The 26,642-nt window shown below is 35.9% G+C and overlaps 1 protein-coding gene across 4 annotated transcripts in view; it reads right to left on the reverse strand.

Annotated features, from left to right (window-relative positions):
- Positions 1-26,642, reverse strand: part of FAM81A (family with sequence similarity 81 member A) — a 118,257-nt gene that overhangs the window by 56,524 nt on the left and 35,091 nt on the right. For all 4 annotated transcript variants that reach the window (XR_012478044.1, XR_012478045.1, XM_074234547.1 and 1 more), the window contains one exon: positions 22,860-22,978. Coding sequence is in view for 2 of the 4 variants with exons in the window: in XM_074234547.1 (XP_074090648.1) it covers positions 22,860-22,978 (119 nt within the window). In the remaining 2 variants the exon portion in view is untranslated. The remainder of the gene's footprint in view (positions 1-22,859; positions 22,979-26,642) is intronic.

The following is a 26,642-nucleotide window of genomic DNA, read 5'->3' on the forward strand; positions in this document are numbered from 1 at the left end:
AGAATTGCTATGTTCTGCTATCATGCACCTCACATGGTCGAAGTGGAATGATGGGACTGCTCTAACATTAGGTCAGAGTTTAAGACATTTAGTATGAAATCAGAGAGACCTCTACATTATTGCATGTATTGGAGAACTGTGAAGTAGCTTTTGCTACTCAGCCTCTTTGTGACATCAGGCAAATTGGTTCACTTCCTGAGCCTCACTTTCATGATCCACAAAAAGGGGGGGGATAGGATTAGATTATATCAAAGATAGCTTTCAATTCAAAAGTTTTGATTCTAAAAATGGATTAGAAAGAGAAAGCAGATTTAAAACAAGATCTGGGAAAGGTGGCTTTGGAATTCTCCTATAATCCACTGTGTCAGAGAATTAAAAGATTTTAAATTATTGCTTTGCTACTCTAGTTAAGATGTTACTTAAAATTTATTTCTGTTCTTTTCCCACAGAAAATGTGCTCAAAATTTTTTTTGACAAATCCCTAAAGAGAGCTTTCTCAAGTCCACATTAACTGTCATATACTGCAATAGCCTATTAATTAGTCTCCCCCTGCCTCATTCCATCCAAACCATCAGCCATACAACCTCCAAAGTGATTTTTCTAAAGTAAAAATCTGACTCTCCCTGTCGCTCCCCTTCTCAATAAGCTCCAGTAACCCATTATTTTATCTAGGATCAAATTCTTCTGTTTGATATTTAAAATCCTTTACAACCTAAGTCCCAAACTACTTTTCTACTCTTTATTATAAATTACTCCCCCTTCATGCACACTATGGTGCCACCAAATCAGCCCTATATAAACCCTCTGATCCAAGGTCTTTGCATCGATTTATCCCTCATCCCTGGATTATACTCCTCCTTTACAACCAAGATCCAGAATCCCTAGTTTTCCCTCGACTCTCAGCTCAAATACAACTATCTACGTGAAGTCTTTCCTGTAGATACTTTCCATTCAAAATTTAATTTCATTCACTTTCTCTTCACTATCTGAATTTTAAAGCATAAAAGCATATTAGGGGAAGGGGGTTCAATAAACATTTATTAAGAATCTACTCTGTTCTGAGTGCCAAGCTAAGTGTTAGAGATACAAAGAAAGGCATAAAATAGTCTTGGTCCTCAAGGAACTCACATTCTAATGGAGAAAGACAATTAACTTTTTGGTTAAAAAGATGAAAAGAAAGGAGTCCACAAGGAAAAAGGAGTTACTCAGTGCCAGTACATGATGAATCCTGTAGCAGGAGTTAATTCTCAGTATCTCCTTCTTTTGAGAGGTCATATGGTATGTAGAGAATTGTCCTCAGAGTCAGGAAGATCTAGGTTCAAGTCCCATCTCTAACACATATTGGCTACCAGGCTCACTCAGGATCCTAGATATCTCTCTAAGTAGTATAGAACATTACAACTTGTGTCAGAAAAAAAGTGTTTTCACAAGAAGGAATTTCCTGTATCAATGAAATCACAGGTCCTTTCTCTTTCAAATGTTGGTTATAAGCATCAAATTTTTAAAAAAATAAAAACTACTTAGAGGTCATACAGAATGAGGAAGAAAAAAACTCAGTGGATAGAACAGAATTCAAGAATTAAAGGCAAGGAAATAAGAGGCAACTAATGAAATATTGTAAAACTTTTCAAATGATATATTGTACTTATCAATATGCTTTCTAAAATAGTTATAAAGTTTTATAGCTTATGGATTAGCTTTTGCCAATTTTCCAATTGGATCCTAATATTCGACCAGAGATATGTCAGCATTCTCTGACTTATTTACCAAAAACTATTCATGTAAATGTTAAAATACCATTTAGGGACTTCAGCCTAAGTATATGGATATTATAGCATTACTTGCTATCTTTACTTGTCACAGAATCTTATCTTTCTAGACTTTAATATTATAAGATTAGATGAACTAATATTGTACTATGCAGGCCCTTTTCAAACTGAGTACAGATCTCTATTTTCTGTCAGGTTCTTTCCTAGGCTCAGTCATATAGAAGCAGAGAGATTCCAAGCTCTTTCCAAAAGAAAAACAACAGCCTCTGTTAAGAGAATCCAGGAGACTCTGGTACAGTCAATAAGTCCAACAACTAAAAGAATTTGGCAAAGTGTTGCATTGAAACTCTTTGTAATTGTTAATGACATATTTGTAAGTACTTCCTGTATGCTCATTTGCTTTAGAGATCTAAAGAATAGTTATTTGAGAACAATCCTTAGTTCTTAGAAGCCAGAAGAAAAATTGGCTAATTTGATGTTTTTCTATGTATGAAGATTTTATATTTTAAGTTAATAAAGAATTGCCCTAAATGGAATACTAATCTTACTGCTCTTGATTCTTAACTCAAGCATTTTCTAGAAATAGAAACTATTCTATGTGAATTAATTAAAGCCACATTTAAAATTCAACTCCATTTAAAAAATGTTATAAAGTACCTGCTCATGTGAGGTAGTGGGGATACAAGGATTGAAAATGTGAAATTTTGGTGGTTCCAAGATGGTGAGGAGGCAGGAATTCCCAGAAGACCTCCTCCAAAACACTCTAAATGTCTTAAAATTACAATTCTAAATGATGGGGTGGCTAGGTGGTGCAGTGGATAAAGCACCGGCCCTGGAGTCAGGAGTACCTGGGTTCAAATCCTGTCTCAGACACTTAATAATTACTTAGCTGTGTGGCCTTGGGCAAGCCACTTAACCCCATTTGCCTTGCAAAAACCGAAAAAAAATTACAATTCTAACCAAATTCTAGAGTGGCAAAACCCACAGAAAGATTGAGTGAAACAATTTCCAGGCCCAAGACAACTGGGAAAATCTGCACTGTTCCACTGGAGTTGGAAGGAGGTGCAGTGCAGTCTGATTGTTCCATGAGTGAATGAGTTCCAGCCTTCCAGGAATGACACATGGGGTGCTTGGGTCTGTGGCAGCAGAGTGAAGGTCAGTGGAAAAACTCTTCCACATCAGAGTGAGTGCAGAGCCTGGTCTAGCACAGGGCTCAGCACAGTCCTGAGAAACAGAAGCAGGTCTACAGAGCCACCCAGCAGGTAGCTACCCAGCAAGAACACTTAGCCCATGGATGGTAAAGGGATGGGGGGGTCTCTCTGCCATCCCAAGGACAGGACTTTGGTGCTTTGTCCATATTCAGACCCTGGTCACAGTTCAGGCCCCCATACTGCCACAGTGGAGCAGGACTTATAGTCATCCACAGACCTGAGCACAGGACACAGAGCCTCTCATAAGACCTTGAAGGAGTTGAGGTCCTTCAAAGGGTTGTCCCAAAAACACTCAAAACCTTGGAAAGCACATTAAAAACAGGTCATATGCTGGGAAAATGAGCAAACAACAGGAAAAAAAGAAGAATTTGACCATAAATAATTACTTTGGCCCTATGAAGGATCAAAACACACATTCAGAAGATGACAAAGTCAAAGCTTCTCTATCCAAAACCTCCAAGCAAAACAGAAATTTGGCCTCAGGATATGGAAGAGCTCAAAAAAGATTTTGAAAATCAAGTAAGAGAGATAAAGGAAAACTTGGGAAGAGAAATGAGAGCAATGCAGGAAAATTATGAAAACAAGTCAGCAGCTTGGTGAAGGAGATATCAAAAAATTCTGAGGAAAATAACACATTAAAAATCATTTTAGGTCAAAAATGGAAAAAGCAGTCCAAAAGGTCAATGAGGAGAAGAATGGCTTAAAAAGTAGAATTGGTCAAATGGAAAAAGAGAGAGAAAAAGTTCTCTGAAGAAAAGAACTCTTTCAAATGTAGAATGGAGCAAAGGGGAGCTGATGATTTTGTGAGAAATCAAGAAACAATAAAACAAAACCAAAAGAATAAAAACTAAAAGAAAATGTGAAAATCTCATCAGAAAAACAGCTGACCTGGAAAACAGATCCAGAGAGGTAAATTAAAAATTCTTGGGCTACCTGGAATTCATGGCCAGGAAAAGGGCCTAGACTTCATTTTTATTTTTTTTTCCAATGTCTAAAAAAGTGGGTTTTGTTCATAGACAATCTGACAAATTACCATTAAAAAGTGTTTCCTGAGACATAAGGAAATGCAACATTATTCTTTTTGAGCTCTTTTGGCTCAAGACTTTCCACTCAACAGCTGAGGATCTGAAACTAAGAAAATATATTTGAGTACAAACAGCTTGTGAAATTTAATACTTTTTTTCCTCTTTTTCTTTTTATTTTTTTACATCATTGAGGGTTTTACTGAACCTACAACTAACTGCTCAGGGTGTGTGTGTGTGTGTGTGTGTGTGTGTGTGTGTGTGTGTGTGTAGTTCAAATGAGGGTAAGAGAGGTTCCACTGTACACAGGAAACTTGATTGTCTTCAGTATCTTCCATTTCATAGTGCCTAGACTTCATTTTTAAAGAAATTCTACAGAAAAGTTGCCCTAATATCCTAGAAGCAGAGGGTAAAATAGAAATTGAAGGAATCCACTGGTCACCTTATGAAAGAGATTCCCTGCCCCCCCCACAAAAAAACCTCTCAGGAATATTATAGCCAAATTCCAGAACTTCTAAGTCAAAGAGAAAATATTACAAGCAGCCAGAAAGAAACAACTCAAATATCCTGGCACTACAGTCAGGATTACACAGGATTTAGCAGAGTCAACATTAAGGGCTAGTAGGATTTGGAATATGATATTCCAGAAGGCAAAAGAGCCTGAATTACCACCCAGAATCAACTACCCAGCAAAACTGAACATCCTCTTTCAGGGAAAAAGATGGATATTCAATGAAATAGGGGACTTTCAAGCTTTCCTGTTAAATGACCAGAGCTGAATAGAAAGTTTGATCTCTAAATTCAGGACTCAGGTGAAACACAGAGAGGGTAGACAGGAAGGGCAAATTATAAGGAATTTAATGATGTTGAACTGCTTATATTCCTGTATGGGAAGATGATATTGATAGTTCATATGAACCATCTCATTTATTAGAGCAGTTAGAAGGATCATATATAGACAAGGCTCAGGAGAGAACTAAATAAGAGTGTATAATATATTATAAAGAATATGGAAACATTTTTATGAATTCATTAATGAGTTCATTCACATTTGTATATGAAAAGGACAGCTATATCATTTAAAATAACTAAAGATAGCATAAAATATCTGAGAATCTACCTGCCAAGACAAATCTAGGAACTACATGAACATAATTATAAAATACTTTTTTTTACAAATAAAGTTAGAATTAAAAAACTGGAGAAATATTAATTGGACAAAGTCAATCTAATAAAAATGATAATTCTACCTAAACTGTTTGTTCAATGTCACTTCAATTAAATTACCAAAGGAAAACTTCATTGAGCTAGAAAAAATATGAAAATCCATTTGGAAGAACAAAGGTCAAGAATATCAAAAGAATTAATGAAAAAATCTAAATAAGAAGGCTTAACAGAACTAGATCTTAAACTACATTATTAGATTCTATATATGTAACTATCAAAACTAGCACTGGTCAAGAAATAGAAAAATGGGTCAGAGGAATACAATAAACATATAATTTATAGTAGCAAATGATTATAGTAATCTTATGTTTGACACATGTATAGACAAGTTTTGGGGATAAGAATTCACTATTTGATAAAAATTGTTGGGAAAACTGAAAAAGCAGTCTTGCAAAAATTGGGTATAAACCAGCATCTTAGACCATTTACCAAGATAAGGTCAAAAATGAACACATGACCTATATATGAAAGGAATTATCATAGGTAAATTAGAAGAACTTGGAACATATTACTTATCAGACTTATGGACAGAAGAATTTATGAATAAACAAAAGATAGAAAGCATTATGAGACAGAAAGTGGATATCAATTATATTAAATTTAAAAAATGCTGCAAAATAAACAAGATCAGAGAGAAAGTCAAAAATTAGGAGAAAAAATTATAAATGGTTTCTCAGATAAAGACTTCATATCTCACATAAATATGAGGCATTCCCCAATTAGTAATGATCCAAGGATATGAACAGGCAGATTTTGGAAGAAATAAAAACTATACATAGTCATATGAAAATGCTCTAAATCATTACTATTTTGAGAAATGCAAATTAAAACAACTTTGAGATATCATCTCACATTGATCAGATTGACTAAAATGATAGGAGCAAATGACAAATGTTGGAAAGTATGTGGAAAAATTGGGACACTATTTCATTGTTCACAGAACTGTGAACTGATCCAACCATTTTGAAGAGCAATCTGGAATTATGCTCAAAAAGTTATAAAACTGTGTATACCCTCTGACCCAGCAATAGCATTAGATCTATTTTCCATGGTGATCAACAGAAAAGGAAAAAAGAACTTATATGTTCTAAATTATTTATAGCAGTTTTCTTTATGATGACAAAGAATTAGACATTGAAGGGATGCCCCTTAATTGGGGAATAGCTAAACAAGTTGTATTATGTGATTGCAATGCAATACTACAATGCTATAAGAAATGCTTAGAAAAACATGAAAAGGCTTGCCTGATAGAATGAAGAGTGAAATGAGCAAAGCCAAGAGAACACTATATAAATTAATAGCAAAATTGTTCAAAGAATAACCATGAATGACTAAATTATTCTGTTATAAATATTCAAATCAATAAAGGCAGGGAGATTCTATCTACCTCCAGAGAAAGAACTGATAGATAGAAGTGTGCATACTATGGCTTTACATGCACGTACATACATATATATCTCTGTCAAATAGTGGTCTTCTATAGTGCAGGGTGGGTAGGCAGAAAAGGAGAGAAATTGAAACCTTAAATGTAATAAAAAAAAATTTTTTTAATTTTTAAAAAGAACGAATACAGAATTAGAATGTCTAGCCCAGTTAAATATATGGTTAAATACATATAACATCCAAGATTCTCTGTTTCTTTTCTTTTTATTGGTCATTTTTTAAAAATCAGGCCATGTAAAAGGAAAACTACAACAAAATAGATGACTTATCTATGCCAACGGGTCAGATATAAGACATCTAGAAAGGTCATCATGTTGATTGATTGGCCACAAAATGCATTTGTCAGGGGAGAAAAAGTAAGTCTGACCTTAAGTCTAGAAAGATAGTATTAGGAGGAAGGGGGGGAGGAGAGGGAACTTCTTTTTCTGCAACGGAAAATTTGGATATTTATACCATCATTAGGCTTTATTTGGTCAACATTTAATTAATTCACTCCTAAAAAGCTACCAGATTTATTGAATTTCGAGTTTGGCAAATGCCAAACCACTATGGCCTGCTGGCTATAGATTCCCTGAGTCTTTAGAGGACTGCATAATCCTCTAGTATGGTCCTTATAAGTTCAAATTTTTTGGAAGTGAACAGAATGGGCATTTGCCAGTTGATGTAATTTCCAGCTGAGCAGAACCTGAATCTGCCATCTGCCATAAGACCTGTGATTTCTCCTTCATGAACTTTTCTTTCCCTTTTTCCTTCTTGGAGACAAATATCCAGTCACTAGAAATTCATCATACTATTGAGGAAAGCTAAAGAGAAAAATTCAGAAATGAAAAAAGATGATTCAATGGATGGCAAAAAAGGCACAAGGCGAACTTTTGAAATTATTCTAAGAAAACAAGTAACAATATTCCCCAAGACCTCCACTAGGTACTTAAGGTTTTCTCTGGTTATTACTGATGCCCTGGTCTCAAGTTTGCTGATTAGGGTCATAACTCAAAGAGAGTGATTTTTTTCTTAAAATTAACTCATCTTAGTTCCAGAGTTTACATAATGAAACACTTTCCTCCTTCTATTATATCCAATTTTTAGCATAGTTTTTTACACATACACACACACACACACACACACACACACACACACACACACTGATATAACCTATATTTAATTGTTTTCTGTTGGAGGGAGAGGGGAGAGAAGGAAGGGAGGGAAAAAATGTGAAACTCAAAACCTTACAATAAAATGATTTTCTTTGCATATAGTTGGAAAAATAAATAAATATTTTTTAAAAAGCAAATTCTATCTGACTTCCTATTTATCCATTTCTTATTGTGAACTGTACACCACAGCAGAATAGATTCTGAGCTGAAAGGTACCTCAGGCTCATCTAATCCAATATCTTTCTTTTACAAATTTGATATAGCAAATTTATATAGCAAACAGGTTCTTAAATTGAATTGGTAGAGAATCTTAAGACTAGCTTTGAATCAGTTGATTTAGTTTAAGAATTAAAATCCAGGGCTAGCAGATTTAGCAATTTAAAGGCCTCCTGAGATATGGCAAATTTTCAGCCAAACAGTCCTAAACTCTCCTTTGCAATTCAATCAAGGAACTTGTTCACATTTTATAAAGAGATCACAAGGTAGTTTATTTTTACATTTAGTTTAATACCTTATTAACATATTAATACTTCTGGTGTCTGCCCTTCGATTTCTGTGACTAGTTTAGAGGGAGTTGGGGGGGGAACCAACTGGGCAAAAACCAACAACCCCACTCTATGGGAAAGCTGGGATCTGGAGACGAAAATGAATTGAACACAGTTGAGAATGATGCCTAGTTCTACTAATTCCAAATCCAGCATTCTTTCAACTACAGTATGCTGTCATGAAAAGAATTCTGCTAATCAAACAAGAAGGCTTTTAGTCTGAAGGGATTTTCATTGAAAGTCAATCAAAATCAAATAGTCCAATGAGGCACATGTAGCCATTGATACATTATAATCTATATAGCATCACAGAATGCCTAAAGAGATCAAAAGACTCACTTATATGTCCTTCCTTTAGTATTCTTTAAACCATAGATCCTGAGAAAGGTACTGAAGAAACTCATATACTGAGTCATTTTTAGAATGTTTATGAAAGTTATAATAGCATTAGAAGAAAGTTAAAATACTTTTCTCCCTAAACTAGATATTCACAAATTGTTATAAAGAAGTATAGACCAGATTCTCTAACATCCCATTTTTAAATGGTTATATCTCTTAATTGAAAAAGCATGTTTAGTTTCAAGAAAGCCAGGTTAAGACAGCACCTGCCACACAGATGTTTAATGCTTATTAATCTCTTAATTATGACAGGTTAGCAGATGTAAGAGTGGTCTATGAAGTTATCCGCTAGCAACAAATGAAAGGGACAGCAACATCTAATCTTGAAAACCTGAAGATCCACTTTTCCTATTCAAAAGTAATCCAATATGAAATCCTACTGAATCATAAATCTGGCCCAGTGTAGCTAGCAATTTCTCCTTATTTTAAGTGCATATGTATTAGACTATCCTTCCCCAATGATTCAATATTCCACAGAAAGAGCTACAAACTGATATATGTAAAAAAGATGCTAGAAACAGAGACTTTTTTGAACTTGTAATCCAAGCAACAGGATACAAAAGGAAAGTATATGCACCTAATGACAGAGAGAAAGCAAATTATTTCATTTTTATTCTGCCTCCATCTTCATCAGCAAGGAAAATGATTTTTAAATTGTAAAAGATAGAAGACAGCTAGGTGGCACAATGTAGAGAGCACCAGCCCTGGACTCAGGAGGAACTGAGTTCAAATCCAATCTCAGACTCTTAATAATTACCTAGCTGTGTGGACCTTGGGCAAAATCAAAACAAAAAAATTGGAAAGAATAAAATAACCATCTAAGATCTATTTTTAAAAATAGTAAGTAAAAGATGCAGGAAAAGTGACTAGACAGAAGTTTGTATGGAAAAGATCAGTGTCTTTCAGTTGATCACCAGTTGTTATAAAGTTGTTATTAAACAACCAAAAAAACTGAAGCAAGGTTGGGCTACATTAATAAAATTAGAATCTATAGATCAAAGGGAGTGACTATTCCCCCACACTCAGAGCTGCTCAGAGCATACTGGGAGGGTAACATTCAAATTCTGTTTCCACACTTGAGGAAGGACAGCAGCAAAGTAGAGAACACCTGGTAGAGGAAAACTAAGATGTGAAGGATCTGGAAAACTGTATCATATAAGGAACTATTGAGGAGTCAGGAATTGTTTAGAGAAGAAAAGACAAAAGAGAAAATAATAACTGTCTTCAAGTTTTTAAGGGCTAATAAATGCTTATTGGTTGTATGGAAGCATAATAATACCTGAGAAAGAACAAGGACTCTGGAGTCCTCCCATAGAGTGATGCAATTGCCTATATGAACTTTGGAGAATTCAGTTTATAACTATTTCAGGTCTGCTTACTGCATAATGAGGGACAGCTTTTTGAGGTTTCTGAAGTAGAACTGAGCATGCATATAAAAGGCCTCAACAAATAGATTGCTTTCTTTCCTAGTGGTGAACAAGGCAAGCTTCTGTTGTAAACTTCTGGGTAAGGAGTCGTAGTAATAGTGGCCTTCCACTGACAGTTGCCTAATTTTCCATCCTAGCCATTGTGGCCATAAACACAAAGTCTCTATTTCTTGGTTCCTTGCAGTTGTTGGTTCGTGTTATTAGGTGAATGAGTATTGAAGGTGGAATGGAACAGGTTATAATCTCATGATTTCCCAGAGTCCCAGGCCAGTAAACCATGCTATAATGTTACCACCAGCATAACTCCAAGTAGTAACTTTAGGGACGCAGTCCAGTAAACCTTCCAATTAAGATAGAATTTTCTGATGCAACTTCATTCACTAACTATGCCACTTTGTCAATATGTTGGATTTAGTACATCGTAATAAATGCTTTTAAATTAAGCCTGAAGGGGGCAGCTAGGTGGCGTAGTGGATAAAGCACCGGCCTTGGAGTCAGGAGTAGCTGGGTTCAAATCCGGTCTCAGACACTTAATAATTACCTAGCTGTGTGGCCTTGGGCAAGCCACTTAACCCCATTTGCCTTGCAAAAACCTAAAAAAAATTTAAAAAATAAAATAAATAAAATAAATAAATAATTTAAGCCTGAAGGACCAAAGTGTCATGGCAGAAAGTGTTTTGAACTTCTGTTCTTGTTGTATCTTCTTAGAAAATATTCTTTTACAAAAGTTAATTGAAAAATAAATAAATAAATAAAGATGTTAAAAATAAAAAAAGTATAATAGATAAAAATTCATTAAATGATACCCACGGCACTAATGAAAAAGAAATCACAACGTGCAAACCAGATTTTCTTTTTTTTTTAAGGTTTTTTGCAAGGCAATGGGTTTAAGTGGCTTGCCCAAGGCCACACAGGTAATTATTAAGTGTCTGAGACCGTATTTTGAACTCAGGTACTCCTGACTCCAGAGCCGGTGCTCTAGCTACTATACCACCTAGCCCCCCCTACAAACCAGATTTTCAATAAGGAGAAAAGAAGTTGAGAGTTAAGAGGAATAACAGAAAATCTGTTGCTAAAATTTCTCTCCTAATTAAAAAAAAAGTTATATTAGAAATTTATATAGACCAAGATAAAAGACATGCTTTTCTCTATTTTTTCCTCTATCTTCTTCCTTTCAGATCAGAAAAAAAAAGATATGAATAGAAAAAATGGTTTAAGTCTATCCTTAAAATTATTAAGGGACTTCATCTCAGAAGAACCAGCAATATGTCATCAAAAAATTTAAGTCAATGTCAGAAAACAGGTAAAAGGCAGAGTAACAAGGTATAAGAAGATATGATCATAAGGTATCTCAATGTTCATAAACACAAGAAAAATAAAATTAAAGTTGTCCCTTACAACAGAACAAGTGAAACTAAAATTAAATTCAGCACTAATTCATAAAAGAGATTTAGTCAGAGATATGCTGTCCCTCAGAATTTGTTTCTTTAAACTTTGTCTTAATCATGCTTCATTTTCTTATGCTGTTATTTTTAATTTCTTTTAAAACATATTACTAATGGGGAGCAACTAGGTGGTGCAGTGAATAGAGCACCGGCCCTGAAGTCAGGAGGACCTGAGTTCAAATCTGGCCTCAGACACTTAATAATTGCCTAGCTGTATGATCTTGGGCAAGTCACTTAACCCCATTGCCTTAACAACAACAACAGCAATAATAGTAGTAGTAATAGTAGTAGTAGTAGTAGTAGTAGTAGTAGTAGTAGTAGTAGTAGTAGTATTGCTGATGGAGTAGTTAGGTGGTGCAGTGGATAGAGCACTGGCCCTAGAGTCAGAAGGACCTGAGTTCAAATCCAGTCTCAGACACTTAATAAATTACCTAGCTATGTGACCTTGGGTAAGTCACTTAACCCCACTGCCTTGCAAAAACAAATAAAAAAAAGTATTGTTGGATCATGTGCTGATCTATTCTCTTACTAGTTTGTCCCTCAAGTAAGGCTAAACATTTGGTCTATGCAACTCAAGTTAGATAAAGGTAGACTTAACAACCTAAACCAATTAAATTATAAGTGAACTAAAAGACTGCCAAAGATACTAATATTTATTAACTAATATGTAAGTTTAGGTATTTTATGAAAATTATTTAAACAAGATCTGATTGGAAAATAGGGAAGAGATTCAGCTAGGCTGAAACAAAAAACAACTTCCTAGAGATCCCCTCTAGGAAAATCACACTAGCAAACAAGGAACACATAAAATATGACTGTGCAGGAGTGATCTCATTACTTTAAATGATTTCTGCATAGTCATGATCTTTTTCTTCTGAAAGGTCCCAGGAAAAGGAAAGGCTGACATCTGAAGAAAAAGGCAACAATCACTTTGAAAAAATGACTTTAGAAGACAATGAAGGTCATAAATAATCCATCAGATGAGAGAGTCTACTAGGAGACTATAACTACAAGTTCTAGAGAGTCAGACAGAATTTTAGGTATATGAATTGGTCACTGACACAGTATTACAATGAGTCAATGTTAAAACTTGTACTCCACATTCTTCCAAAAGAATATGAATCAACCTAAAGATTAAAACATTATAACTGAAGGAAATAGATGAAATAGATCTTTTCAAACACTAGTCAAACACCTATTAAATGCTCAGACACCAAAAAAAATGCAAAAAACCAGTCCCAGCTCTCAAGGAGCTCACAGTCTAATGGGAGGGAAGAGCAAACTCAAGAGCAATATTTGAGTAATATTTATCAAGAATGAAAAGCAGGGGCAGCTAGGTGGTGCAGTGAATAGAGCAGAGGCCCTACACAATAATTACCTAGCTGTGTGACCTTTGGCAAGTCACTTAACCCCATTGCCTTGCAAAAAAGTAAAAAACAAAGCAAAACAAAAGAATGAAAAGAAGAATGGTACAGAAGAAAGAGACCTGGAGGACTTTAATCCCATCTCTAAGACTTACTACCTGTGTGAAAATGGTCACTCTTCTCTTTTAGTCTTCAGTTTCCTCCTTTGCAAAATGATGAGGTTAGATTTGATGATCTCAGATGCCTAGCTCTAAATCTATGGTTCTAGCATCCCATTACTTCTTGTGTGGTAGTTGGTATTGTTTTCTCTAAAGGAAATAAATATTCATTATCTCAAATTAGTTGATATCAGTTCCAAGTGACTACATTTAAGTAAAAAATTTATAGCAATCAAAAGTCCAAAAAAGTAACATCTGAACAGATGAATTTTTAAAAGGGGCAGCTAGGTGGCGCAGTGGATAGAGCACCAGCCCTAGACTCAGGAGGACCTGAGTTCAAATATGATCTCAATTAATAATTACCTAGCTGTGTGGCCTTGGGCAAGCTACTTAACCCCATTTGCCTTGCAAAACCCCTCAAAAAATATTTTTAAAAAACTTATAAAGTGGTAAGATTATTGTTTTTAGATTTCAAAAAATGATTTTTTTAAAAAATTATTTGAGGGGCGGCTAGGTGGCACAGTGGATAGAACATTGGCCTTGGAGTCAAAATTGAGTTCAAATACAGCCTCAGACACTTAATAATTACCTAACTGTGTGGCTTTGGGCAAGCCACTTAACCCCATTGTCTTGCAAAAAAAACAATTATTTGTGCTTTCAATACATACAAATCCTTACAAAATACGAGTGCAGGTTTCCAATCAATTCTATTATTTGAGAAATCGTATGTAAGTTAAATTGTGAAGTAATCATTTTTCTCACTTAAATAGTAGAGCAACCTATACTTTAAGAGTAGGCCCTTTCCTACATCATTTCATTGTTAATAACAAAGCCAAAACTGTCAAAAAGATTTTTATTTCACTAGAGTCTTTATAATTATATCCCCATTAGCATTACAAGGAGCCTTTGTTTTCTAGAGTACTTAGAGAGGACTCCATCAGTCAGTTAAAAATTTTTAAAAAAGGGAAAAACACAAAATGTAATCAAAGCAAAAATACTATGTATTTGTAGCATACAGTTCTTGGTGGCAGATAAGTCTATTGCACATTAGGGTAGATATAAGCCTAAGAAATAATTCCAGGAAAAAAAAAAGTTTTGTAATGATTCAAAACTATTCTATTCTGATCATTTATGAACTGGAATTTATATTAAGAGTGCAGGGTCAATTTAGTGCCACTCAAGTAACTATGCATTTGAATAGACCTACATCTCTTCTGTCCTCTGACTAAACTCCCTAAGACTACCTCCACTTTCTCACCTCTCTCAACCCTAAACTCACTCATCATTCCACCAAAATTGCTCTTTCCAAAGAGCAAAGATCTTTTAGTTGCTAAATTAAATACCCTTTCCTCAATTCTCATTCTTAATCTTTGCAGCCTTTGACATTGTCCATCCCCCTTCTACTCCTTAATACTCTATTCTTTTTTCTACTCCTACCTATCATGCCACGCCTTAGTTTTCTTTGCTGGATCTTCATTCAGATCATGCCCTGCCTCTCTCTTTTACTTCCTCTATACTACTTCACTTAGTGATCTCACATTAGCTCCCAAGAATTTAATTGTCAGATTATTTTCCTTTTTAAGAAGTGAGGTGGCCGGCCAAGATGGAGGAGAGAAGACAGGCACATTTCTAAAGTCTCCTGATCTCTTCCCCAACTATCACATGAAACAAACCTCTTAAAAGAAATCCGACCCACAAAACAAAGAAAGAAAAGCCAGGAGAAAGAACATCTACCTCAGGATTTGTCTTCGGCAGCAGCTTTGGAATTCGGGCGGGTGAGTCTGGGCTCAGAGGGAGGATCAGCCCGGGATCAGCCAGATTAACAGCTGAATTGGAACCAGGAGTCTGAGGGCCTGAGAGCCAGACCTGCTGGATCAGCTGTGGGGCTGGACAACAGGGGCTTGGGTCAGCTGGGGAGCAGAGGCCCTGGTGTTGGTGCTGTACCCCTGGGGCTTGGGGACCAGGCTGGGCGGAGAGGTCTGGTGCAGGAGAGTTGCGGACAACATCCCTGGGGTCCTCCAGTCTGAGGAACTCTGAGTCCACGCCTCCATTGCAGCTGAGGCCTCTTCCCAAACAAACAAATGCAAACTACTTATGCCTCAGGCCCAGGTGTGTCAGCACAAGAACCAGCCCAGCTGAGGAATGACCTCAGACCAGGGTAAAACCCACCATTGATTGAAGGCAAAAGAATTCAATAGCTCCAACCCCTCCCTTCAAGCAAAGGGAGAAGGCCTCAACCAAGGTCACAGACACTCCAAAGAAAGCAACCACCACCTCCTACTGGCCAGCCAGAGAAAATGCACTCAGTGAGTAAAGCCTTTAGTGATCCCAAACCCCTGTGAACCAGCTCTGCCCAACTCAAGGTCTTAGCAAAATGAAGAAGGGTCAGCAGAAAGATGGATCCATAGAAAATTCCTGGATGGGAAAGACTCTAACTCAGAGAGACCTGGAACCTCTGAGGAGAATACAATCTGGTCTCCAGCACAGAAAGACTTCCTTGAAGAAATAAGGAAGGAGCTTAAAAATTTGGGAGAGACAATTAATACCTTGCAACAAGAAAACAAAACCTTAAAAAGTACAATTGGACAAATACAAAAGGAGACTAAATCTCTCAGATCATCAATTGGACCAATACAAAATGAGAATAATTCTCTCAGATCCTCAAATGAGCAAATGCAAAAAGAAATTAATTCTCTCAAAACCTCAATTGGTCAAATGGAAAGCTCTTTCAAAAGTAGAACTGAGCAATTTGAAAAGGAGTTGCAAAAGGTTAATGAAGAAAACTCCTCCCCCAAAAAAAGAATGGAGTCTACAGAAACTAATGAATCCATGAGCTGGCAAGAGTCAGTTAAACAAAAAATCAAAAAATAGAAAAAATAGAAGGAAAATGTAAAATAATCTCATCAACAAAACCACTGACCTCGAGAATAGATCGAGGAGGGGCAACCTGAAAATTATAGGACTTCCTGAAAACATCGAAGAGAAAAAAAAAAGCCTGGACTTAATAATACAGGATCTAGTGATGGAAAACTGCCCTGATATCATGGAATCAGAGGGCAAAGTAGTTATTGAAAGAGTACATCGAACCCCAAGAGAAAAAAGAAACTAAAATGAAAACACCAAGGAATGTTGTGGCCAAACTCCAGAACTATCAGATAAAAGAGAAAATCCTGCAAGCAGCCAGAAAGAAACAATTTAAATATCAAAGAGCCACAGTAAGGAGCACGCAGGACCTGGCTGCATCAACATTAAGGGATCGAAGGGCCTGGAAGGAGATATTTCAAAGAGCAAGGGAGCTTGGAATGCAGCCAAGAATCTACTTTCCTGCAAAGCTAAGGCTTCTCTTCCAGGGAAAAAGATGGACATTTAAGGAAATGGAAGAATTCCAAAAGTTTCTGATGAAAAGACCAGAGCTAAACAGAAAATTTGGACATCAAACAGGAGATTCAAGAGACACATGAAAAGGTAAAAAAAAAGGGGGGGGGGGGGCAGTAAAAGGAAAAAAAAATGCAAGCCAGTAACTTGAAACTGGCTATATCCCAGCATGGGGGGGGGGGGGGGAGATTCTCAAAAAAAAAAAAAATTCTCATAAATCTTGAGAATACAGAGAGAATACACCTAGCCAGAAATGATGGAAATTCATGACCTATCCATGAGACTGCTATCTAATGGGATGTAACTGGCTTTAACCGCACTTGGGAGAAAGACTCTAATAACTCTCAGGAATTTGACTCTATTTGATAGAATATACTGAACTAGAAGGGACAGACACTCAGAAATTTCTATGACTTAGATAGAATGATCTAAAAAAACACTACCTCCTTAAAAAGGGGGACAGGAAAGAGACGGGAGGAGGGAGGGGACTGAATGGGGTAAATCTCATTACACTAAGAGGTACCAAAAAACCTATGGTAATAGAGGGGAAGAAGGGAGCAGAGGAGAAACACCTGAATCTTCCTCTCATCAGACTTGGCTTAAAGTCAACCTACACACACTCAGTTAACTTATAAAACATCTAACCTTTCAAGTATTAAAAGGGGAAAAGGGGAGGGGGATGGAGAAAGGGAGGGGGAGTGGGGGGGAGGGGAAATAACAAAATGAAGGGAAGGGAAAAGGGAAAAAGTGAAAGGGGAAAGAAAGGGGAGGGGGAGATATAGGAGGGCAAACACACTGAAGGGGGTGGTATTCAGAAACAAAATACTGGGGAATATGGAAAGGGGGAGGGGAAAAATACAAACAGAGGGAAGATAGCACGGAGGGCAATAAAGAATTAGTAATCATAACCTTGAATGTGAATGGGATGAACTCTCTCTTAAAATGTAAGCAAATAGCAGAGTGGATTAAAAACCAGAATCCTACAATATGCTGCTTACAAGAAACTCATTTGAAGCAGAGAGATACATATAGAGTAAAGGTAAAAGGTTGGAGAAAAATATATTTTGCTTCAGCTGAAGTAAAAAAAGCAGGGGTAGCAATCCTTATCTCAGACAAAGCAGCAGCAAAATTAGATAGCGTTAAAAGAGATAAGGAAGGAAACTTTATCTTCCTAAAAGGTACCATAGACAATAAAGTTATTTCAATATTGAATATATATGCACCCAGTGGGACAGCACCCAAATTCTTAGAGGAGAAACTGAAAGAACTACAGAAAGACATAGACAGCAAAACTCTACTAGTGGGAGACCTCAACCTCCCACTCTCAGATCTAGATAAATCAAATCATAAAATAAACAAGAAAGAAGTTAAGGAAGTAAATAGATTGTTAGAAAAATTAGATATGGTAGACTTATGGAGGAAACTGAACAGGGATAGAAAGGAATGTACCTTTTTCTCTGCAGTACATGGAACTTATACAAAAATTGACCATGTATTAGCACATAAAAACCTAATGATCAACTGTAGAAAGGCAGAAATAGTGAATACATCTTTCTCAGATCACAATGCAATAAAAGTCATATGCAATACTGGGCCATGGTGATATGGACCCAGAACAAATTGGAAACTGAATAACCTCATTTTAAAAAATGAGTGGACCAAAAAACAAATTATAGAAAGAATTAACCATTTTATCCTAGATAATAATGAAACAACATACTAAAACCTATGGGATTCATTGAAAATGACCCTCAGGGGATATATTATAGCTCTAAATGCTTACATGAATAAATTGGAGAAATAGGAAATCAATGAACTAAACATGCAACTAAAAAAATTAGAGAAAGAACAAATCAAAAATCCCCAATTGAATACCAAATTTGAAATTCTAAAAATTAAAGGAGAAATTAATAAAATTGAAAGCAAAAAAACTATTGAATTAATAAATAAAACCAAAAGTTGGTATTATGAAAAAAACAATAAAATTGATAAACCTCTGGTCAATTTGATTAAAAAAAAAACAAGAAAACCAAATTGCTAGTATTATAAATGAAAAAGGTGAACTCACCACCAAATGAGGAGGAAATTAAAGTAATAATTTGAAATTATTTTGCCCAACTCTATGCTAATAAATTTGATAATCTAAGTGAAATTGATGAATATTTACAAAAATATAAGTTGCCCAGGTTAAATGAAGAAGAGATTGAATACCTAAACAACCCTATATCAAGAAAAAGAAATTCAACAAGCCATCATTGAACTCCCTAAGAAAAAATCTCCAAGGCCTGATGGATTCACAAGTGAATTCTACCAAACATTTAAGGAACAATTGGTTCTAATTCTATATAAACTCTTTGGAAAAATAGGGAAAGATGGAACTCTGCCTAACTCTTTCTAAGAAACCAATATGGTACTGTTACCTAAACCAGGAAGAGTTAAAATGAGAAAGAAAATTATAGAACTATTTCCCTGATGAATATAGATGCAAAAATCCTAAATAAAATCTTAGCAAAACGATTACAACAAGTCATCACTAGGATAATACATTATGATCAAGTAGGATTTATCCCAGGAATGCAGGGTTGGTTCAATATTAGGAAAACTGTTAGTATACTCAATTATATCAACAACAAACCTATCAGAAATCATATGATCATATCAATAGATGCTGAAAAAGCTTTTGACAAAATACAGCATCCATTCCTATTAAAAACATTAGAGAGTGTAGGAATAAATGGACTGTTCCTTAAAATAATTAGCAGTATCTATTTGAAACCATCAACAAGCATTATATTCAATGGGGAGAGGCTAGAGGCATTCCCAATAAGATCAGGGGTGAAACAAGGGTGCCCAATATCACCACTACTATTCAATATTGTATTAGAAATGTTAGCATCAGCAATTAGAGAAGAAAAAGAAATTGAAGGAATTAAAATTGGGAAGGAAGAGATAAAACTCTCACTCTTTGCAGATGACATGATGGTCTACCTAGAGAATCCCAATAAATCATCCAAAAGCCTACTGGAAACAATTTGCAATTTTAGCAAAGTTGCAGGTTATAAAATAAACCCTCATAAATCTTCAACATATATATATATATATACATATATATATGTGTGTATATATATATATCAAGAAACAGCAGGAAGAGCTAGAAAGAGAAATCCCATTCAAAGTAACCTCAGACAATACAAAATATTTGGGAGTCTATTTGCCAAGACAGACTCAGAATCTTTTTGAAAACAATTATAAAACACTTCTCACAAAAATTAAATCAGATTTAAATAACTGGGCAAATATCAACTGCTCATGGATAGGTAGAGCTAATATAATAAAAATGACAATTCTACCAAAACTAAACTATCTGTTTAGTGCCCTACCAATCAAAATTCCAAAAAATTACTTTAATGAGTTAGAAAAAATTGTAAGCAAATTCATATGGAGAAATAAAAAGTCAAGAATTGCCAGGAGCTTAATGAAAAAAAGTACAAAAGAAGGTGGCTTAGCCCTACCTGATCGAAAATTATATTATAAAGCATCAGTCATCAAAACTGTTTGGTATTGGCTAAGAAATAGAGTGGTTGACCAGTGGAATAGATTAGGTGTAAAAGCAGGAGATGATTATAGTAATCTGCTGTTTAATAAACCCAAAGAGTCCTGCCATTGGGATAAAAACTCCCTCTATGAATAAAAATTGCTGGGATAATTGAAAGTTAGTATGGAAGAAACTTAGATTAGACCAACACCTCACACCCTTTACCAAGATAAGATCCAAATGATTACAGGACATAGACATAAAAAACAATACTATAAGTAAATTAGAAGATCAAGGACTAGTCTACCTGTCAGATCTATGGAAAGGGGAGCAATTTATGACTAAGGAAGAGTTGGAGAACATCACCAAAAACCAATTAGATGATTTCAATTGCATTAAATTAAAAAGGTTTTGTACAGATAAGACCAATGTAACCAAGATCAAAAGAAATGTAGTAAATTGGGAAACAATCTTTACAACTAATTATTCTGACAAAGGACTCATTTCTAAAATATACAGAGAACTGAGTCATATTTTTAAAACAAAAAGCCATTCCCCAATTGACAAATGGTCAAAGGATATGCAAAGGCAATTTATAGATGAGGAGATCAAAGCAATCCATAGCTATATGAAAAAATGCTCTAAATCATTATTAGAGAAATGCAAATTAAAGCATCTCTGAGGTACCACCTCACACCTCTCAGATTGGCCAATATAACCAGGAAGGATAATGATCATTGTTGGAAGGGTTATGAGAAATCTAGGACACTATTACACTGTTGGTGGAGCTGTGAACTCATCCAACCTTTCTGGAGAGCTATTTGGAACTATGCCCAAAGGACAACAAAAATGTGCATACCCTTTGACCCAACAATACCACTACTGGGTCTATACCCTGAAGAGATGAGGAAAAAGGGTAAAAACTTCACTTGTACAAAAATATTTATAGCAGCCCTGTTTGTGGTGGCAAAGAATTGGAAATCAAGTAAATATCCTTCAATTGGGGAATGGCTTAGCAAACTGTGGTATATGTATGTCATGGAACACTATTGTTCTATTAGAAACCAGGAGGGATGGGATTTCAGGGAAGCCTGGAGGGATTTGCATGAACTGATGCTGAGTGAGATGAGCAGAACCAGAAAAACACTGTATACCCTAACAGCAACATGGGGCTGATGTTCAACCTTGAAGGACTCGCTCATTCCATCAGTGCAACAATCGGGAACAATTTTGGGTTGTCTGCAAAGGAGAGTGCCATCTGTATCCAGAGAGGGAGCTGTGGAGTTTGAACAAAGTGCAAGGACTATTCCCTTTAATTCAGAAAAAAACAGATATCTTATTGTCTGATCTTGTTACCTCTTAGACTTCTCTTCTTTAAGGATATGATTTCTCTCTCATCACACCCAATTTGGATCAAGGTACAACATGGAAACAAAGTAAAGATTGACAGAGTGCTTTCTGGGGGAGGGGAGCAAGATTGGGGGAGGGGGGAATTGTAAAACTCAAATAATATCTTTAATAAAAATAAATTTAAAAAATAATTTAATTGTCATTCTTTTACTAATGATACTCAAATCTACCTATTCTGCCCTAATCTTTCTGCTGACCACTAATCTTATAGCTCCAACTGCCTGACATGTCAGACTGGATGTCTAGTAGACATTTTAACATGTTCAAAACTGAACTCATTTTCTATCCCCCTCTCCACATTCATTAGAGGGGTACCCACTCCTCAGACTCTCAATGGAGTAGTCATTCTTGCCTCCTGACTATCTTTCACACACACCCCCCCATGCCTGTCAATTCACCTTTGCAATTTGTCACCACTCTAGTCCAGAGCCTCATCACTTCATTGCAACAATCTGCTGGTGAGTTGGCCTGCTTCAAGCCTCTCCCCACTCCACTCCATCCTTCAATTCAGCCTAAAATTATTTTCCTAAAATGCAGGTCTGATCATGTCCACTCACATTAAACTCCAATGGCTCTCTATTGCCTCCAAAGTAAAAAGAAAATGCAAAATACTCCAAAGTCCTTTGTAACCATGCTCCCTTCTACCTTTCTAGACTTCTTACATCTTATTCCCCAACACTTACTCTTGAATCCAAAAACAATGGCACCCTGGCTATTCCATAAACAAGACATTCCATCTCTAAGTAGCTCTTAGTATTTTCTCTGACTGAATGCCATGGCTGGAATGTTCTCCCTCCTCATTTCCTCCTATTGCCTTTCTTTAAGTTCCAATAAAAATCCCATCTTCTCCAGGAAGTCTTCGCTAACACTTCTTAGTTCTAACCCTTTTCTTCTCTTAATTATTCCTAATTTATCCTGTATTTAGCTTGTTTGCACATGATTTCTTTGCTTGTCTCCCCCATTAGACTATGAGCTCCATGATGGTAGGGAGACTTTATTTCTTTTTATATCCCAAGGCTTTTCACATAGGAGGTATTTAATGTTTACTGAATGACTAGAATTTCCACTAGTGGTTGGATACACTTTGAATATATTATAAGAATTCTGCTTCAATCTTATAACCAAAGAAAAGAAAGTCTGTATGTCTGTTCATAGACCCTAAACAATGAGATCTGAAGACACCCTCAGTGATACAACCACAATTTTTACCAAAGACCGCTCAATTTCTTATCCCTATCCTACATAACAACCCATAGTAGTCCCCTAGAAGCAATGTAATATCAGGCTTTGTGTTTCTTGAAAATGTACATAATATGTAATATGTTTTAAAATAACTTTACTAAAATAAATAATAGACCAACCCCTGAAGCCTTACCTCGCTACTCTTCCCCGAAGATCTCCCAAACCAGACAGTTGGCGCATCTCCAGACTCTTTAAGGCAGAATTTGTTCCATAGCTAATGTTATCCCTGGCACGAATCTGTTCTTGTAGGACCTATATGCAACAAGAAAATACAACAGTCACTTGGACTTGCAGGAAAAAAAAAGTTTTAAACTTCCTGCATGATTAGAAATATTTTCTCATCAATACAAGAGAGTACATTTGAAACAATAACCTGCTATAAAATAGCATATATAATGATGGCATTTTTGAGCTTCAAGATATCTCAGAGATTACTCTTCCCCTCATTTCACGGATGAAGAAACTGAAACCAAGAGATGAAGTAGCTTTTTCCAGGTCATACAGAGAGCTGGTGAAAGAAACCAAATCAGAACACAGTTTTCCTGACTTTTAATCCAGTGCCACCATTCATGGCTTCATATGAAACAATCTTTTACAACTTAATAGTTGTAATCCCTAAGGGAAGAGTTAAATTATTTCTAGCATTCTTCTCATAATGAAAGTCATTTTGAATACTATTGTTTAGAGACTCAAGAATTAGCCAACAAAAGGCTGCTAGGTGGCACAGTGGATAAAGCATGATCTCTGAAGTCAGGAGTACCCGAGTTCAAATCCATCTTCAGACAATTATCTAGCTGTGTAACTTTGGGCAAAGTCACTTAACCTTATTGTCTTGTAAAAAAAAAAAGAGTTAGCTAAGTTCATGGGTAGACAGTAATTAAGCTTAACACAGTATTTTATCTTAGGCTTAAAATAATTATGTATATCAAAGAAACACAGAACTTTGGGTCAGGAAGAGCAAATTTTAAACACATACTGCCTCTGAAACTTTCTGGCATGAGTTTCACCTAAATTAACTATAAATTAGAGGCAAGAATAACTGGAATAAATCATTCACAGGATTCTGGGAGGCTCAAAAGAAATAATCCATTTAAAATGCTTTGCAATGAATTGATGCTGAATGAGATGAGCAGAACCAGAAGAACATGGGGTAATGAGCAACTATGATGGACTTGTTTCATCAGTGCAATAATCAGGGACAATTTTAGGGGATTTGGAATGAAGAATGCCATCCAGATCCAGAGAAGGAACTGTGGAGTTTAAATAAAGACCAAAGCTTATTATTTTCAATTTTTAAAAGTTGTCTTATGTATTATGTAGTTTTGTTATCTCTAAGGTTTTCTTTCTTCCTTTTGGATCTGTTTCTTCTCTCACTACACATTCAATTTTGATCTATGCTTATCATGGTTGCAAAGGAGGAGCCTATATCAGATGGGAGGGATAAGGGAGGGGAGAGAGAGAGAGAGAGAGAGAGAGAGAGATAAAAGATGTAAAATTCAAAACCATGCAATAACAAAGTATATGTGATAGATTCCATTTTAAGGACTAAAAAAATAAAATAAAACGTTTTGCAAACCTCAAATATCATATAAATGTGAGATGCCAATGTTATTTGTTTTTTGTTCAAACCTGAATTTCACTGATATAAGCAATACAAGGGGAGGAAACCCCCTCAATCAATTCAGGTCAATAACTCTTTTGCAGCTTCTAATCTTGGAGAGATATCTTTTACGAATTTTATAGTACAAGGGGCAGCTAGTTGGCACAGTGGATAAAGAACTGGCCCAGGAGTTAGGAGGTCCTGAGTTCACATTTGATTTCAGACATTTAATAGTTATCTAGCTGTGGAACCTTGGGCAAGTCACTTAACCTCATTGACTTGCAAAAACCAAAAAATTTTACAGTACAATAATAAGAAAAATATATACACAAATAATCATATTATAAGCCAAAAGATGCCAAAGACAAAGAAGAAAGTCAGGCAAAGTGGTATAAAAAAATTTGAGGAGAAGACATTATATCCCTTTTCAACCCCCTCAATGCTTGTCCTATCAATTCAAAAGGGCTAAGTTAAGGAGTGGAATATGGCTTACCTCTACCACTTACCCTCTTTCAAGTTCTATGAAATCTATTGTCAACTTCTCCTCATTATCTATCAAACTCCAGGTCATTTTCCTTTTTTGTATCTTCAGTACTCTGTCTTTCTTTCTACTCTATTCTCCAACATCACTATTGAGAACTTCACTTTCTATGTTGAAAATGCTTCTTCAGGGGGCAGCTAGGTGGCGCAGTGGATAAAGCACTGGCCCTGGAGTCAGGAATACCTGGGTTCAAATCTGGTCTCAGTCTCAGACACTTAATAATTACCTAGCTGTGTGGCCTTGGGCAAGCCACTTAACCCCATTTGCCTTGCAAAAAAAAACCTAAAAAAAAAATATTTCTTCAACCATGCACATAATTCCTTAACCTCCTTTACAACTACCTCTTTTCCAACCTATTTCGGTTCCATGCTTACCTTTCCAGAAAGGTCCATTTTTTCTTTTTTTAATCTTTGCATTCTTGACATCTAGCATAGTGCTTTACACAGTTACTTAATAAAACTGCTGAAATAAACTGAATTTGTACAACTTCATTACTTCCCAAAATAATAAATTTTAAAATTCCACTTTCTGATCATATCATATCCTTTACTTCTCCATCTCCCTCACTCATGTTAAATTTACACTTTAGTCTTATGAAGTTCATTTCCTTCACACTTCCCTATCTTTGAGTCTACATGCCCTATTTTGGCTTCACTTGACTCATCTTGACCCCATAATTGAGAACTTCAATAGTTCACTAGGCATTACCCTAGAATCCTTCAGTCTGACCTTCTTCTAGCCCCAGTCTGTAGAATCCAATTTCCACTTTTCAATTTAACTTTTTTTTCCAACAGGGATAAATATGACTGGAGAAAGTCACAAAAATCAAGTTAATTTCATCCTCAATGAACTCAAGTACTTAAGTTCAGTTGGACCCAAGCTGTTCCTCAAAAATTATCTAATTCCACAAATTTCCTTTATTTTTTCTCCACCACCAAATACACTGCTTTCCCCAATATGTACAACAGACTACCCAGCTATGTCTTTCTCTGAGTGACTGAACCCATTTGACATTTAAATTCACTCAGCTCCCTTTATTCCTCCAACTCTCTCCTAGGTAGCCTATTTATCTCTTTCATTTCAATGGTCATACAAGAGATAACACTTTCATTCACTAAAGTTAATTCCTCTATTTGCACCTTCTAGTAGTCATTCTTTCTCAAGTCTTCAACCTCTTCTTTATTACTAGCTCCTCCCCAACCTCCTAAAAATATGCTTAGTTTGCCTTAATCCTAAAAACAATAGATTTCTGGGCCCTTCTCTACTGTCTCTTTAATGGCACTATTAAATTTCTAGAAGAAAGTTACCTTCATTTAGTTCTCCTTAACCCTTTGCAATCAGACTTCGATCCCAAAAGCTCCACTTGCAGAGTTCCTAATAACCAAATCCAATCCAGTTATCAAATCAAAATCTAATAAAGATCCAAAAGTCTTTTCTTAGTCCTCATCTTCCATGAGCTTTCTGCAGTTTCTGACACTGTTGACCACCTCTTCCTAGAAGGATATATTCCCTTCCTTTGGTCCTCCAATTTCTTCACTCCACTAAATGTTCCTCTCCTTTACAGGCTCCTCCTCTTCTTCAGGGCTTCTTAGTTTGAGTTTTCCTCAGTGGTCTGTCCTTGACCCTCTTCTTTTCTCCTCTCTCTCAGCAATCTCATTCAATTTTCTAATTGAATGCTTAAAGATAGCTGTAAAACTTGCATCTCCAGAACAAAGTTTTATTTTTGAGCTCTTTCCCTATAGTACTCCCTGAGAGATATCTCCTACTGGTTAAGC

Source organism: Macrotis lagotis, chromosome 4, assembly GCF_037893015.1.
Source record: "Macrotis lagotis isolate mMagLag1 chromosome 4, bilby.v1.9.chrom.fasta, whole genome shotgun sequence".
Taxonomy (NCBI): domain Eukaryota; kingdom Metazoa; phylum Chordata; class Mammalia; order Peramelemorphia; family Peramelidae; genus Macrotis; species Macrotis lagotis.